The following is an 18156-nucleotide window of genomic DNA, read 5'->3' on the forward strand; positions in this document are numbered from 1 at the left end:
TACAAAATGATAAACAGGAAGTGATGCTCATGTGATTATCAGGGATAACATAAGCTGTAACCAAGGGGAGTACAACTCTCAAGTACATGGTAATGGCATGGACCTTTGTCAGTGTTGGAATAAATTCGATAGTTTTTATTTTGCAGGAGATTCGCTCGACTGCTGGTACTGAGAATTTTCATACGTGATTGTCGCTAAACCTCCAATTAGCTTGACAAGGTTTCAAGGAGTTTACTAAATGAGCAAGTGATAGAGAACCATGCTTAAAACACCTATATGAGATAAAGATAACCACGAGGAAACACCAATCACTGGTACTTTAAGTCAATTTATAGACCAAGCTTATTATTAGTTTCGCCAATTCTATCAATCATATTATGCGATTGTCAAGTCACGACAATCCATTATGACGATATCCATAAGCCTGTAGCATGGCGTCGAGTTGGGATTGACTATGAACACCGCTACAAAGGGTCGCGTGCCAAATAAATCAGAAGGCGAAGGTTGAACGTAACCAAATAAATCCATAAAATCCCCGAGAAGCTTAATACCAGAAGGCAGTTAATGGACCAAGTCGAGATATATTTGCTGGCGATCTCGTGGTATCGAAAGGATACCTAGATCGTGCAAGGGTACAAGCTTGGTTACAGAACGTAACCGAATTCGCGCGAAGTCACAAAGTGTGTGGATAACGGATGCTTCTTAGCACAGTTAAACAAAAGCACATTAAAACACTGGTACAGTTGATTATAATAATAATTGTTTTTATTAAACCAGTCGTGTTCTCGCGATAAATGTGAGTCACTACAAGCCATTGTGTATAACTAGTTATAATGTTGATTGAGGAAATAGGTATTGTTTTACGTGATTCGAAGATAATAGAAGTTTGTAGAATTAACAGATCCGAGCTGCCTTATTATAGTACAAATAGCGACCCAGAAATATCAGTTTACTTAGTGTCAACTTTAATAATAGGCTCCAGATATTTTATTCCCAAAGCTCGCCTGACTAACAACCATGTGACAGTTTAGTCATTATACCAGTGCAGTACGATAGTATCTTAATGAGGTGACTTTATGTTAATTATATTAAACGTATTTTAGGCAACTAATGTAACAGAACTATTCACCCAAATACGCATAGCAATAAACACCAACATGAGATTAGTGGTGTTTGTGTGACCCAGAAAATTTCTTGGAAAGTTCAAATGGACCCTGAAAACGCTAGAAAACATTTTACCCTATTAGCATTGAATAGATGTTTACAAGATACATCTAGAAATTGAAGTCAAGGGTTACATTTCGGACTGGATAACTATCCTGCCACTATATTTAGAAGGGTTCCAGAAGCCCAAGGCCATCAGAAAAGCTGTAAATACCCCCCGAATTTCTGTACATGAACGAGCTTTGGAGTAAAGCATCCTCTCCATATTCCGCACCTTTTCTCTCGCGTTCACGATGTCGTGTGCATTTAACCTGAGGGTTACTAGAGGGGGTTAGAAATTCGAATCAAGTGTTCAGTCATAAGAGTTATAAAGTTCAAAATGTTAAAGGTGGTTCAGATACGTGCTAAATTCAAATGGTATAGAGATGATATAATACAGTGCATGTATAAGCTAGGTCAACTTGTACATTTATGGGAAATTTAACAACTAAAAAATCATGGCAGAAAAACTTAAAATTTGGGGCATAACTCAAGGAAATAGTTCGTTCTTGATCAGTTCGACGGAACATGTCACCTAATCTTCACGTTTTATTCTCCCCCATTAAGAGTATGGAAACATAGTGATGATGTCACAGGTATTCAGTGTTTGACAACGCTTCTACCAGTAACACCTTCTAATATATTTCGTTCCCACCAAGAGAAATCAAAAGACAGAGTCGAGGAGATCGGAAGAGTATATTTGGCGATGACCAATATATCGGAATTCTCTGATCTAATCTGGCTAGCGACTGCGGTTGATGTTGAGCACGGCGTTACCACACATGATCTGGTGCGGATGCATGACCGAGCACCTTCAGCTAGATGAGTCCACTAAAACATATGGTCAGCATCCAATGTCGAAAACTTACAGAGCTATTTATTTTGGGGATTTATTTACCGCTACAGATCACTCCCCCCCTAGTGGGGCAGTGACGACCCTAAGACGTGGCCAGCCAGAAGTTTAAACCCAACGAGTTTGTCGTTGGTAAACACTTTTCTGATAGCTTACTAAATGTAGCAGCGTCTGGTCGTCTTTCCTTACTATATGGGACCGAGGTACAACATAGCAAAAAAAGAAAGAGTTGCAACGAAAATTTCGACTCCTCGTAAACTGCATCGTTCTTTTCAGACGTCCTGGAAAACAAAAAGGAAAGTGTAAGTGCATGTCGAAATACACTCGTATATGCGTAAAAACACAATGTCGGCGAAAAAATGAAAAATATATTCAACCACACGTAACAGCGTTAAAAAAATGTTTTTTATGTTGTTTTTTTTAATAAAAATATAAATATATAGGCATAATAAAATTGTCTTTTTTAAAAAAAAAAAAATTGCATATCGTTAAAAAGAAAGATCGAGCTAATATAAAATGTCGAGTAGTGCCTTACGTGCGATAATCGTTTAAATGTTCTGGAAATCTTACACTTCTTCCAGAACGCGTCGTTTTAGGTTTATTTTCAGATACATTCGGAGTATCGTCGCTAGTGTTGGTTGTCGGTTGAGGAACTATGAGTGTAGGAGTCGCGTTGTGCGATTGTACCGAAGGAAAGTCGACGTGAATGGGATTTCCTTCTAAATACGCTGCTTTTAAGCGATCGATGCTGATGCTATCGTTTGTTCCGTTCTTGTCGACTATATAATACTTAGATTCACGTTGAAGAACTTTGAAGGGTCCTTCGTATGCTGATTCGAATGGTCGTCGATGCGAGTCTCGACGAACGAAAACGTGTGTACTATATCGTAAGTCAGGTTGAACGAAAACATCAGTTGATTGAGGTCGAGTGGAAGTAGGTTTAACTGAACGCGTTGCGTTTGTAAGCCTGTTCGTGTAGGAGGTTAGATCCATGTTCATTGAAGAGGATGAAGGATCCACGAATTCTCCTGGAAGTCGAAGTGTCATTCCATAAACGAGTTGAGCCGCAGTGTATCCAATGCCAGCTTTCACTGCATTGCGGATACCTAGTAAGACAAGTGGAAGAGCGTCGGTCCACCGTGATAGCAAAGCTTTTAGTTGTCGGTGAAAACGTTCTACCAACCCATTTGCTTGTGGATGGTAGGCAGTCGTTCGGAAGCGAGTGGTTCATAAAAGTGTGGTCAGACGACGAAAAAGTTCAGATTCGAACTGACGTCCGCGATCTGTAGTGATGGTTGAAGGGAAGCCGAAGTTTGCTACCCATCGTTCGACGAAGGTGCGGGCCACTGTTTCAGCAGTGATGTCCTTGATAGGTACTGCTTCTGGCCATCGAGTGAAACGGTCTACGCAGGTTAAGAGATAAGAGTATCCATTTGAATCTGGTAAAGGTCCTACCAAATCCAGATGAACATGGTCGAAACGAGCATCGGGAGTTTTCAATGAGCCTAAGGGACATTTATTGTGTCTGATAACCTTAGATTTTTGGCAGCTTACACAGGAGCGTGCCCACTCCCTCACGTCTTTATTCATTCCAGGCCAGCAAAACCTTTCTGCTATAAGCTTGATGGTTGCACGAACACCTGGATGCGAAAGTTTGTGCAATGTGTTGAAGACATTGCGTCGATAATGTTTCGGCACGATTGGGCGATCCCTACCTGTAGATGTGTCACAAAGTAAGGTTTCCTTACCTGTTCCCATTTGTTTGATGCGTAGTTTAAGTGTTGTGGACGATAACTCGTGCTGAAGATCACTGTCTTCTTTTTGAAGCTCGGCGAGTTTAAGAAGGTCGATTCCTTGGAAACTGTTCAAGGAAGTTATGCGAGATAAAGCGTCTGCAACTACATTGTTTGCTCCAGAGATGTGTTGAATGTCTGAAGTAAACTGCGAAATGTAGTCCAGTTGTCGAGACTCACGGGGAGAGTACTTGTCTGAAGAGGAGCTTAGGGAGAAAGTAAGAGCTTTATGGTCGGTGAAAAGGGTGAATTCACGGCCTTCGGTATAGTGTTGAAAATGCCGTACAGCACAATACATAGCTAGAAGTTCCCTACCGAATGTGCTGTACCTCGATTCGGTGTCTAGCAACCTTCTAGAGAAAAATGCCAAGGGTTGCCAGGAGTTGTTAACCCATTGTTGTAAGACTCCTCCGATTGCCGAGTCGGATGCGTCTACTGCGATGCTAATGTGTGCTCGGGTGTCCTGGTGTGCAAGCATTTTTGCTTTAGCGATCGGTTGCTTAACTGTGGAGAATGCTTTTCGTGCGGTGTCGTCTAAATTAATGAATTTCGCATTTCCACGAAGTTGGTCGGTCAGAGGTTTCATAAGTAATGCGCATTTGGGTATGAAACGTCTATAGAAACTTACCAGGCCGTTAAACGTGCGTAATTGCTTGACGGTGGTCGGTTCTGGGTAATCCAGAATGGCCGCCACTTTGGTTCTAAGGGGTCGGATACCTTGAGCATCGATAGTGTGTCCCAGAAAGTCTAACGAGTCGGTTCCGAATTGGCATTTCTGAACGTTTACAGTAATGCCATGTTTTTGTAATCGTTCGAAAACAAGGTCCAGATGCTTGAGATGTGTTTCTCTGTCCGGACTTGCGATTAGACAGTCGTCAACATACGCGTGTACGAAGTTGAGACCTCGAAAAACGTCGTCTATGAATCTTTGGGATGTTTGAGCAACATTCCTTAGACCGGAAGGCATTCGCAAAAATTCATAGAGTCCGAAGGGAGTTATGATAGCTGTTTTCTGTATGTCGTCAGTAGCCATAGGGATTTGGTTATACGCTTTAACCAAATCGATTTTCGAAAAGACAGTTGTACCTTTCAAAGTAGCTGTCAAATCGTGAATGTGAGGCAACGGGTAACGATCGGGAATGGTTTTCGCATCCAATCGCCGATAGTCACCAGTTGGACGCCAATCGTTGCTGTCCTTTTTAGGGACCATGTGCAACGGAGATGCATATGGGCTACTTGACGGTCGTATGATTCCTAAGTCCATCATGTGATCGAATTCGTTTTTCGCTAACCTTAGCTTTTCAGGAGCTAGTCGTCGTGCTTTAGAAAATACAGGTGGTCCTGTAGTCGTGATGTGATGTGTAACATTGCTGGTTGCACACGGTAGTTTCGGTTGAGTTTGTTGTATCCCAGGGTACTTATCGAGTAGTGGCTGATAGAGTGGGTCTGTCATATGTTTAACTGTGACTAGGGATACTCTACAACCAGTAAAAGAAGTTACGCAAACGGACAAATTAGTGTTTCCGTCTACTAGCCTCCGTTTGCGAGTGTCGATGATCGGATTGTGGTGTTGTAGAAGGTCCATACCAATGATTGGTATAGAAACATCTGCAACAACGAAAATCCAGTGTATGGGTTTGTGTGAACCCACGTTAAGGTAAACGTACCTTTTGCCATACGTAGCGATCGGTTTTCCGTTTGCTGCCTGTAAGTTTAAAGCCGATTAGTGAAGCCGGTCGTTGGGATTCGCTGGGAGAACGCTAACTTCTGCGCCAGTGTCGATTAGGTAGCGAAATCTCGTTGTTACATCTGTGACGTATAACAGACGGCTATGTTCGCCGGCTACGGTTGCCGTTAACGCGTGCCGGCTTGGAAGTTTCCCGAGTTGTTTTGCGAGTCAGTCGGTTTCGTGTTGGGAAAATTGCAGGGTTTTCTGCAATTTCTGGAAGACTTTCCATACTGGTTATGATACCAGCACCAGTCGCGGTTATCTGTCTCTTGTGGTCTAGAGACAGATCGCTTACGTGATGTGCTTCTACGTGTGGTGTGTGAACGCTTACGGTCTTTACGAAAATTAAGATAACGCGTAAGTGTATGACATAACTCGGTTATGTCATTCTGAGTCGTGTGAGGCTTTTCTTTGACTGAAAATACCTCGGTAGTAGATTTCGTAATTTCTAAAATGCGGTCGGCAGATGCAGCCAGTTCGTCTAAGGCGTTGTTCTGAAACGAGACCAGAACTGCTTGCACCTGTTGGGGAAGTTTTGATAAGAAGAGTTGTTTGAATAGACCTTCGTCGAAAGTTCTTGGGCCTATAACCTCTCTCATCCGTTGCAACATGTCTGTCGCAGAACCGTGTTGCAGGTCGATATTGTTGAAGAGTTGATCTAACCTTTGTCGATCGGTTAGGTCTCCTCGTTTAAGAATCGAGCGTTTTAAGATTTCGTAAGGATCGGAAACATCACTAGTAAACATACTAGGTGTTACGTACCTGTTGAATTCGCGCGGTAGTGCCTTGACTACTGCGAGGAATTGTGCACGTGTGTCGATCACGCCGTGCTCGAAGAAGTCGGCTTCTGCGTAGCAAAACCAGGCTTCGATGTTGTCGGGCCAGAAAGGCATCAGTTGAAACGAAGGTGGGGACAAAGTCTTAAGCTTGAGTACTTTAGGTGTCTGTTCAGTCATGATGAAGTATGATAATGAACGAGGGGAAAATATATATATCCAAGAAGAAACACGAAAAAAATGACAATGTTTAAAAAAAATAAAAAAATAAGGCAATGATATATAAAAATCCCAAAAAGGAACAGACTCACAGTTGCAATTAGGTGTACCAGATCACGTCAGTCTCACCAATTTATTTACCGCTACAATAGTGTCTCCCCCCTCACTCCAAAAATATAAGGACACTCTGGTAAGTGTTTAACGGCAAGCCACGAAATCAGTTCGGGGACTCAGATTCTAGTCTTATGAAGAGCGCCTCCAGTCATTGAACTGTTACCCACTAGAGTACAAGCGTCTTAGAAGTGACCTAATGACTTACAGTATCTTAAACACTTCTGAACATCCTTTTAAACACTTACTTAAGCTTAGTTTCAACACAAACCTTAGGGGTAACACACAGAAACTGGAGACACAACACAGCAGAACGGACTGTAGGCACACTTTCTACTCCTTAAAAGTAGTCGAATTCTGGAATTCGCTGCCGGTTGAACTAGCTCAAGAGACTTCCCCGTCCTTCGAGAAAATCTGACATATCCTTAAGGACAGTATCTCACTATAATTTACCAACTTTTTCCTTTTTAACGTAAAATATGCCTACCTGGAGGCGTCAGTGATTCACTGCTATTAGATACGGAAGCCTGTTAAGCGAAAGCTTCTTCTATCCCATTCAGAACCATTTGAATCTTTGGAAAGGTTTTATGTCATTTATACAATTACTATTAGTGGATGTCTACTTCAATCATGTACAAGGTGATGGCTCCCATCATACTCCTCAGACTGTCTGAGACTCGTGAACTACTTACTCATGAGGATCAAGATTTCAAAGTATAAAAAGCATCTAAAACAAAACCGATGTCCACTAGTTCAAACGTGAGAACTTCTATAGGAAAATTACTACGAAATAATTTAATTGCAAACAGTAAGATCACATCGATTCTAAATGACATTATTTGATTTCTGACAATGATCCTTTGAAAAAAATGTATTGTTATTCACAGACAGCTTATTTGTACATAAGTGTTGTGAAGAAACCATTTTTGGTTTCTTCAGAGATGAAGTTATACACAAGTTTCAATAGTGTTCCCATAATCTTCACCACATTTAAATAGGTTCTGTAAAATCTAGAATGTTGAGTTAACTTTAAAGGGAAGGGAAAAAAATGAAAAGAAACGTAAAATAAGTGAAAAATTTGATAAGCATGTTTGTGAAAACAGAATAAGAATAAACGGTAATATATGTGCTAAAAAATGAATAAAAATAAATAGACAAATAAGAAAGTAAATCGTTAATGCAGTAAGATTTGACAGTGGAATAACTTTCTGCAGTAGTTTAGAATGATGCTATGAAAGTCATAATTAATTGTAGAGAATAATCGTCAATTACCAATTTGTATGGGTCACATACGCATGGTGAAGATAAGATGAATCAGGAAAGTTAATTTATTGAAGTGTAATGCAAGATATTATTCCTTAATCACAAAGAAAACTACTTATTACAAACGTCATAAGTATAAACACATGAAGACTATATCCATGAAAATCAAGGCTCATTCCTTAACAATATTTTCTTTGGTTCTCGAGAAATACTTTGAATGAACACCATACAACATTAGCAAATATCGTTTGTATGGGTAGTGAGAGGAACTGGAAGCACTATTCCTCCTCAACATTGACATCGATAACATTCTACAAACTACTCTAATGGAAATAGGTAGTGGTCCTGGATAAACTTTTCCATCTTCAGTAAACGAATGGTATTGTCTTACTGCGTGATGATGATCAAGCTGTGCAATCAACACTTAGTCAGTCAGGAATAAATGTCCGTAGGTATAGAATGCACTTTTCAAGTACGAGGTACTTTTCCAGAACTGGCGGGAACCTACGCCTACAACCACTATTTGTGTTGGGTCGCCAGTAGTCGGAAAATTTGTGTATCTGGTTATTTGTGGGAGTGCTGGTGCAGTGTAAGAGAACTCAAGTGAAGAAAACCAATTTATTGTTCGATGCAAAATCACATAGTGGCTTGATAAAATATGGAAACTAAACATTAAATACATTTCTTGCACATCTTTGCGTTGTCCTTTATATTCTCCAATATTCTGTTCTCTGTATTTCAATCTTCGGCTGGCAGGTATTCTACTTTCAATCGCTGAAACATACTACTTAAATATGTCATCATAAGTAGCATAGGTCACAGTGGTAGTGGTAGCCGTTTAGGCAAAGTTCGAAATGGTTTGTGATAATCAGAGCCATCTTTGGTGTCGTCTCGATGTTAGCCTGACTGTAAAAGATAGGGTTCATAATATGTCGGTAAGACCGGTTCTGCTCTATACTTGAGAAACCGGTGCTTTCCGAGTTAGGGGTTTTCAGCGGCTTTCTGTGTCTGATCATCATTGTCCCCAAAAGATTCCTGACACCTAATGGCAACACTATGTCCGCCACGATTACTTGGTTAGGGTGAGATAGTATTTGAGGCGTTACTAGACATAGGTCGCAGTAGAAGCCAGAAAGCGTCATTTCACAAATTTCTCCATAGAAATGAAGCTTCTTTAGATGGAAGGACTTTTTGTTTGCACTTTTTCATATACTACTCTTGTTCACTTATTTTTATTCAGTTATTGTTTTAGATCGTATCCACCCCTCCTTCCTCAGTATCCTAACAGTTTTATTTTCCTATTATGCAGCGGACACTTATTTTACTGCCTATATGTAGCAATACTTGTTTCAATAAATAATCAATTATTTACGCATATGACTAGGGATGAGAGATAAACACTAAAACCGAAAGATTGTGTTTCACTAATGAATATAGATTTACTCATTGAAGTATCATTCGAAACTGGAATTTCTCTTTATTCCTCTTTATTATCATGAATGCCAGCTCCGAAAAAATTAAGGTGTTTTAGAACACTACGTGATTGACTAAAGTCCCAATAACAGGATGAGCATAAGTAGAGAGCTTGCCAACAAATGATCTCGAAAATACTCACTGTCGAAAGTCTCATCACGTGACTATTATCAAACGATAAGTATGAGCTGTGTCAACTTAGAAAATAGAACTACAAATAACTAGCAAACAACAAAGGTGTAGTATTATATTTTCTTAGTGAATCTCAAGAATTTTCATTTTAAAGTAGGCAGATTGGACCAAGTCTCTACAAATTACTATAATTTGTCTCAATAAGTGAGTATTTATATATTTTTATTAGTTTTAGTGATTAACTTGATAACATAATATTAAGTTTGATAAAACTAAGAGTGAAACAGTAACATAAGATAATGAAGTGTGAGTTTTATCTGATTTTGTTAATATGAAAGACATTAATTTCCAGTCATGCTCCCTCTAAACTAATTTAGATTACAAATAATTTTAAGATTTGGATTTTTTAATCAAACCTTGATGTAGGATATATAAAACTGAAACTTTAACATAAAAACATTTTACTTTTACAAGTCAACGTTAATTGAAAGACAAAATTATAGAAAAAACAGTTTCAAAAGAGTCGTTAAAATTACTTTGAATTACCACAATATTAAGCGAAATTACTATTTACTTCACATATCTGTTAGTCAAACGCCTTCAAAAATTCTTCAGCACATTGACGAGCCCGAGAATTCACTGCTAAGCGCATTTCGGAAATTTCTTTATCAATCTCATCCATGAAAGTAATTACGAAATCAACCAATTTTGCCTTTGACATCTGTTCCGTGTGAAAATTAGTGATAAGAAAACTGATGTCATAGCCCTATAGAGAAAGGAACATAAAAAGAAAAATGTTAGGATTTTGATTAAGAAAACAGGACCGCAGAAGGTTAGACGAACAAATATCTTTACGAGAAAATAGAATTTTAACTATGTATTGCATGTCGTTAATCTGAATGATTGAGATGTGAATGAGTGAAATTTATAGGACGAGAAAGTATTTCTAACAACACCTTGATGTGGTAAAATTTCGAACGATATCAATAATCAAAGAAACTTGACGTCTCCAACTTACACCAAAAAATAATTAAGTCATACAAAAAGCAAATCTACAATAGATTCAAAGTAATACATTGATGGGAATGTAGATAACATAAAAAAAGGATTATCGACAAGTCCAACGGAGAAAAAATTAGTTTATATTAACAAAAGTTACATCGTAAGCTAAAAGTACTAACGAATGGACCATTTATTTCAATTAGTCTATGCTCTACGAGATATGCAATGGACATCTTTACATAGGAATTATATTAACACTTCTACAACAAATGCATTGTATGCACCCTAAAATCAAAGGAATCATAAGTTAAATTAACACCAAGCTTTAAAGTACTTTAAAATATATTAACCAAAGGATAGTATGAAAAAATGGGTTTGACTCAGAGAAAAACAATATATCATACAACTTTTTAACAATTTCTCAGGAAAAGCTTTCAAAATAACATTAAGGTTATTGAACTCTTCCATCATTAGTTTTATTTCCTCCAGGGAGTGACACGAACAAAACAGGAGAAATACAACAAACCTGTAAATAACTATAGATCTTTAACTTCGCAGGTATCAATCCTAATGTTGGACTTGTTCGTTTCAAATAATGATGATCTTTAGCATCGTTGAATATCTATCTTCTGTACGTTATTTACAGCTTTCTGTGAAATTTGGTTTAAGATTTCTGATGTCCTCTAAATTAGGTCCATTATTGCCTTGAATCATCATCAAAATGAGGAAGTAAATTTCTACGGAGGAATTAATTTACTCGAATGAGTTGCAATTACCAGCCCTAGTTTGCAAAAATGAAATTTTAAAAAGTCTTGCAAACAACCCCAGGAGACAGAACATCCATTACAAATTATAGTTCAATCAGACAGATATTTCAAAGGATCCCTAAGCTAAAAAGTTAATCGATAACTAACAAAACAGTTAAACGAAGTTTCGACAACGTAAGTTTTTTTATATGAATAACAAGCAATGAGCTACTGACCGTTCCAAAACTAAGACAAAAAATTAATATTTATAAAATGTCTCGTCTAAATTTGAACGAATATTTCTAACAACTGATAAAATGAATGAAATGTAGTCAAAAACTAGATACCAGACATTGGTAATATTAAAATACAACTATTTAAAACTACCATTTGTGAATTTTACCCTTTCTGTTCATAACTGATTAGTTTGTCACGATTTTATATATTTTTTGAGACCTTGCTAATGAACAGTAGTTAACCAAACTAACATATATATTAATCTGTATTCGATTATGTGTAACATAACACAAATAAGATGGGATTTATGGGTAGAAACAACTAAGGATAAATGTAAGAAATGAGATCGTGAAATATAAAAGGCAACACTACTATCAGAAGAATTAATTAGATAAACAAATGACAAAAAATAATTACAAACTGATCGAAGCTAAGCAGACCCGTGATACGAAAGTAAGTTGTATAAGACTGGCACTTATTGGTTTATCACGGCTGCTTGGTTGGGGGCCCCAAGAATTGTACAACTCAGTGACTCAAGACGTCGTCATACACGACCCATAATAAAAGCCAATGGCTATCCTGTTGTAGTTCTTTTACACTTCATAGAATTGAGAGGAATCCCCTCGACAAAAAGTCCTTCCTGTTCGTATGTTTTCAAACCGGACCGTTTCTCCTAGCATACACCATTCTCGTTCACTTATTTTTATTTACTTCCATTACAGCGACTCTTTTTTATATCTCTTTACGCTGTCATTTTCGTATTTTTGTGGTGCATATTTATTTTGATGTCTATTTGTGAGCATTAATTTAAATAAACAACAAACAAATTTTGTATACACAGATACTTATTTTATGTCACGCACTCATAGATCTATGGGATATATGTCAAAAAACTTTTTGTTTCATACACATAGTTCCCTTTATTATCTTAAAAAGAGCAAGAACGAAGATTGGTGCAAAATAATATGCATTCATTTTATTTCGTTAGGTTTTCATCAACTGCTTACAACATGTATCCCACCAAATGTGTATACAAATCTACATGTATCTGCCAAAGCAGTTACATTAGTAGAACAGGAAGGAGAGCCTACGTCCGATCCAAAGAATATATTCCGAAAAGTTCAAGATTAAATGGATTAAAAGCATTCAGCAGTGCCATCGCAAGACATCTCCTTGACACGGGACATGAAGTCGATACACTGAAGTCTTTCAAGTTGATTAATATATGTACTACCTAAAACATGAAAATCTGAAGCTGTACTGACGTATTCAAAATATATTTTAGTCAGTTTATTATTCCATAGTGAAATGATCAATATTGCTTTCTAGTTACTTGTATAGAACCTGATCTGTTGATGTACATGAACGTAAATCTGAACTAGCGGTAATTAACTAAACGATATTACATGGTCGAGTGAACGGATATCAATCACACTCTAACAGTAAGCACATACATATGTGGAAAAGAAATATATTCTACGATTTCTAATCAAAGGAACATTTGCGCTAGAACCACTAAGCAAAAAATGTTGGAAGAATGTCTCAGTGCAGTTAAGTTACATAGGGACTCTGGACTGTTCTCACAATACAGGTGTGACTAAAGGTGTACGTACCTTGGCTAGGGTTAAGGAAATAACAATCAGAAGCTAAGAAACTAACAGAAAACCAAGGGAGTAAATATTGTGAACTCTCTTTTCACAATGAGAAATTCTTCTCGGCGATCCAGACAGTTCGAATAGGATTAATAAACTATCGCATGATAGAAAACCAGGGTGGGAATTCCTAGTCAACTATCAGGGCTTTTTCTGAACTGTGTACAAATAACAAGCACATATTAAAAAGGAATCAAATTTGTAGTTTTGCTGCAGCAAAAATAGGAAGTGAGGTTCCAAAGTTAACTTTAAACGATCAGAGATATGAACTTACAGGGACAGGTTTACGCCTAAGTATAACAAAGTCTTCTGCACGAGTCATCATAAACCGAGTGAATTTTCGACAAAGTAGCTTTTCGATTTCATCAGACTGTTTGATAGCAATGCTGACACGAACTGAATTAATTGACCCTTCAATCAGTACCCGCTCTTTTTCATTCCGACTAATAATTACGGGGTTTAGTAGTAGTTCCTTGGAGGTTCGAACTTCTATTTCAGGTTTGTTGTGACGTTCAACAACTTGTGAAGAAAAATTCTGAACACATAATGCTGCATTTAGAGTGTGCCTAACTGCGTTTAAATAGGGTTTTAGTGCCTGAAAATAACCAGAAAACTATACAATGTCAGTTACGTTAAAAGCTCTAGTTACAATTAAAATAAACTACTTTCATATTTTGCTAGGTTACAAATCATGCTACAAATAAGTACACAAAGATTAAGAACGTGTAAGAGTTTAGATGGAGATTCTAAAAAAACAGAATCACTGAGTTAAACCTAGCATGAGATTCATCAATAATAAATTGTCCTAACCTTTATTAATTCCTTATGTCTTGTTATTAAACACAAGTACCGAACTTTAGGCAAGGAACTAAGACTAGATATTTCATTCATTTTAATTAGTAGGACAAGAACTACTTGAAACAGCTAAACAAATAACGTAAGACTAAGAAGAAATGTAAAAATCTGGAAAAAGATACATATAGAAGCAGAGTAAGCAGATATGTACTCGACTTATAGCGATACTCCTTTTGCGAGTGAAGTGGGATTTCGAGGGAGTTGAACATCCTTAGTGAAAGGCTAGGAGTAATGTTTCATTAGGTAAACGGAAGGGTAGAATCAAAATCTAAATAGAATAGCCGGAAGTTGTGCTCTTTGCTCACACACGTTGTACAACCGATTTAGGCTTGGACAATAACTTATAAACGGAAAGAACAAGACATTTGAAAGTAGAGTATAAAACCATCACACACTTCTAGGCTCCTTTAATCTACAACAGCAAGTAGTCTGTTTTACTGGTTTGATCAACCTATGATGAACAAAACTGCTTATTAACATATGTGGTATGTTAGCGAAGTATTATGGGCAGAAATCACCGAATAGTTGTTTCGTCATAGTTATGGACTCCTCGAAAATGCACAACACTTTCAAGTCTCGGAGCGAGGAAAATACATTTAAAACACGCTTTAAATCCAATGATTTACGTTTCCGTTACGATTAAGGTTCTATATCAGACGGGGTTTTTGTGAATATTGTAGTTATCTTAATAGTTGAGATTGTGAATCAATTGTAGACCACCAAGGAAAACCTGAAATCACTGAACGAACGTTTCGTCCTCTCCTGGGACTTCTCGGCAGCGCGCATTCACGACCTCGCCTTGCGAGACTCGAGCCCGGGGCCCATGTCTCGCGAGCGAGCGCTTAACCACTAGACCACTGAGCCGGCATCCAACGGTGTTAATGTCTAACTCCAATCTTATATGAACGAGTTCTGGGGTTTTAAAAAATAAGAGTGTGATCCCGATCGATAAATGGTACGGGATGATGCGATGTGGTCAAAAGGGGGATTTAACCTTTAATACTAAGGTCAAGTTTCCAAATGGGGACATTACACACAATATAATGACTGAGATAGAAAATTATTGAGAAATGATATAATTATTTGCTACTTGGACAAGGTTGTAGAAGTAGCTTAGACAGCATACCAAATGTCATTACTTTGCAAGACCACTCATGATGCTGGGAAATCTAAGAACTGCAGGACCTATCCTAGAGTAGATCAGGTATGTTTGGTAGGCTGTGGACATGGTGAAGATTTGTAGCTCAGGTGGATGATTTTGGTGGAGTTTTGTTCTCTGAGCTGGATGGTTTGGTCGTTCAGAAGAACGATGAAAGCTCCACGACCAAACCATCCAGCTCAGAGAACAAAACTCCACTAAAAGGCTGTGGACAAAAAGTACGGATAAATTCTAAATGCTCCTCCTGGGAAACAGTAATTAATGGAGTAACGTGAGACTGTTCTAGGTACTTTGCATTGTATACTTTATTTACATGGACTTCCAAGTATAGTCGAGTCCTCGATGCTACCACACGCTGATACAAAGATCTGACGAGAAATAAAAGGAGACGCAGATGCATGTGCACTTCAGGACTTAGATGCTCTAATTACCTGGTCTAAAAATGGCTGACGCTTATCAACGCGGCCAAGTGTGCACATGAACATTGGGGATATAAAGGCAAATATGTACAGAGTAGAGAGTCCGTATCGAACATTTACCAAGTTAGATACTTATATGTTCACTACAGTATACATAACATTAGTGAGATCCAAACTTGGAAACTGTGTTCAGGCTACAAGCTCCTGTTTTAAAGGTGGTACGGGTATCTTGGAAAAATTGCACGGGGCAACTAAATATGTAATTCCTGAATTCCCCGGTCCATCATACAAAGAAAGCCTTGAGAAACTAGACCTCTTAACTCTGTACTACCGCAGATGTATAGGATAATAGGTAGTGATTTCAGACCTGATATATATTCTTTTTCCTAGCAGATCAAGACAACTCAGAGGACATACCAAGCGAGTACAAAAGCCAAGAGCGAACTGAGACAAAGGTTTTCGCACCGATTCATCTATCCTTGGAACCTGTTACCCGAAGAAATGGTGTCCGCCCCTTCACTTCACTCACTCAAGAAAAGACTAGGCACTTAGGAGCTTACTGGAAACGGACTAACGCACGTCGTACGGTTTTTGTCCTCAAAACACAAACCTGAAAATCAATGATAGAAAAGATTATATACATCATTATTTAACGATATCCACATACATTCCCTACACCTAATCCTTCTTAGTATCCCATATGAAATTTACAACAGTATAAAAACGTTAGACAACATTTTAATAATGAGTTTTGATTTATGAAACGACCTGACGGTCAAAAATGGAAGCTATTAACACCCAAAAAATCAGTGTAGAATCTTTTGACTTGGACTGGCCAGCTCGTGGACGATACAAAATTTTGTTCTTAAAAGCCTTAAGTATAGAATTTTCAGAGCATTCCTAGTAAATTTACTGTATTACGGAACGGTACTTACCATGAGAAAGCAATGACCTTCAATAGTTTATAATCATTCAAACTTCAAATGGTTCAAATGGTTGTGGACGGAATAGCCTTCGCTTAACAGGCTTCGGTGTCTAGTAGCAAGGGATCATGAACACCTCCAGACAGGGACCTAGGTATGTTAAACATACAAGAGGAAAAAGAAGTTGGTAAATCATAGTATGATACTATCCTTAGACCTTAAGAATAGATCAATTTGCCTCTTAAAGGACTCCTGAGAAGTCGCTTGGACTAGCTCGGCCGGCAGAGAGTTCCTGCATTCGACAACTCTTTAGGAGTAGAAGTTGTGTCTACAGTCCATTCTGCTATGTTGTGTCTCCGATTTCTGGGTGTTACCCCTTATGTTGATATCGAGGCTAAGCTTAAGTAGGTGTTTACGAGGATGTTCAGAAGTGTTAAGGGTACTGTAAGCCATCAGAAGGTCACCTCTAAGACGCCTACATTCTAATGGGTATAGGTAAAGTGATTGGAGGCGCTCTTCATAAGGTTTAAACTTGAGTCCTTGGGCTGATTTCGTGGCTCGCCATTGGATACCCTCTAGAGTGTCCTTATCCTTTTGGAGTGAGGGAGGAAATACTATATTTTCGTACTCTAAATAGGAATGGATAAAAGTGTTAAAGCTTATATGGAAAGTTCTACCGTCAAAATGGCCAAAAATGCGCTTCAATGTTACCAGTGCAAGGTTTGCTCGAAAGGCATTGTAGCGGTAAATAAATCCCCAAAATAAATAGCTCTGTAAGTTTTCGACGTTGAATGCTGACCAGATTAGTTTTAGCGGACTCACCTAGCTGAAGGCGCTCGGTCATGCATCCGCACCAGATCATGTGTGGGAACGCCGTGCTCAACATCTACTGCAATAGCTAGTCAGACTAGATCAGAAAATTCCGATATATTGGCAATCGTCAAATACAACTTCTGATCTCCTCGATTCTGTCTTTTGATTTCTCTTGGTGGGTACGAGTTATGTTAGAGGGTGTTACTGTTCAAAGCGTTGTCAAACACTGAATACCTGTGCCATCTTCATTGGTGAGCCTAACGTGATCTGGTACACCAAATCGTAAACTGTGAGTCTGTTCCATTTTGGGATTCTATATATTATTGCCTTATCTTAATTTTTTATACATTGTGATATCTTTTTTCGTGCTTTTTGGATATATATATTTTTCCTTCGTTCAATATCGTACTTCATATTTCATCATGACTGAACAGACACCTAAAGTATTTAAGCTTAAGAGTTTGTCCCCACCCTCGTTCCAACTCATGCTCTTCTGGCGCGACAATATCGAAGCCTGGTTTTGCTACGCAGAAGCCGACTTCCACGAACACGGCGTGAAAGACACACGCGCACAATTCTTCGCAGCAGTGAAGGCACTACCGCGCGAATTCAACAGGTACGTAACACCTAGTATGTTTACTAGTGATGTTTCTGAACCTTACGAAATCTTAAAACGTTCGATTCTTAAACGAGGAGACCTAACCGATCGACAAAGGTTAGATCAACTCTTCAACAATATCGACCTGCAACACGGTTCTGCGACAGACATGTTGCAACGGATGAGAGAGGTTATAGGCC

The 18156-nt window shown here is 38.4% G+C and overlaps 1 protein-coding gene across 3 annotated transcripts; it reads right to left on the reverse strand.

The window, feature by feature from the left end:
• Window positions 1–1880: 1880 nt before the first annotated feature.
• On the reverse strand, window positions 1881–16605 carry ARPC4_1 (Actin- protein 2/3 complex subunit 4). 3 transcript variants are annotated; one of them, XM_051209306.1, is made up of 4 exons: window positions 16558–16605; window positions 13464–13784; window positions 10127–10318; window positions 1881–2337 (listed from the first exon to the last, which is right to left on the reverse strand). In XM_051209306.1, exons 1-3 carry the CDS (start codon window positions 16558–16560, stop codon window positions 10139–10141), a joined length of 504 nt encoding a protein of 167 aa, XP_051074748.1. In that variant the 5' UTR covers window positions 16561–16605; the 3' UTR covers window positions 1881–2337; window positions 10127–10138. The 3 variants fall into 3 exon arrangements, with proteins under 3 accessions (XP_051074748.1, XP_051074750.1, XP_051074749.1); XM_051209308.1 differs by lacking the exon at window positions 1881–2337 and adding an exon at window positions 16391–16495 and having other exon boundaries at window positions 9997–10318; XM_051209307.1 differs by lacking the exon at window positions 1881–2337 and adding an exon at window positions 16391–16522 and having other exon boundaries at window positions 9997–10318.
• Window positions 16606–18156: the final 1551 nt, after the last annotated feature.

Source organism: Schistosoma haematobium, chromosome 1 (assembly GCF_000699445.3).
Source record: "Schistosoma haematobium chromosome 1, whole genome shotgun sequence".
Classification (NCBI taxonomy): Eukaryota; Metazoa; Platyhelminthes; class Trematoda; order Strigeidida; family Schistosomatidae; genus Schistosoma; species Schistosoma haematobium.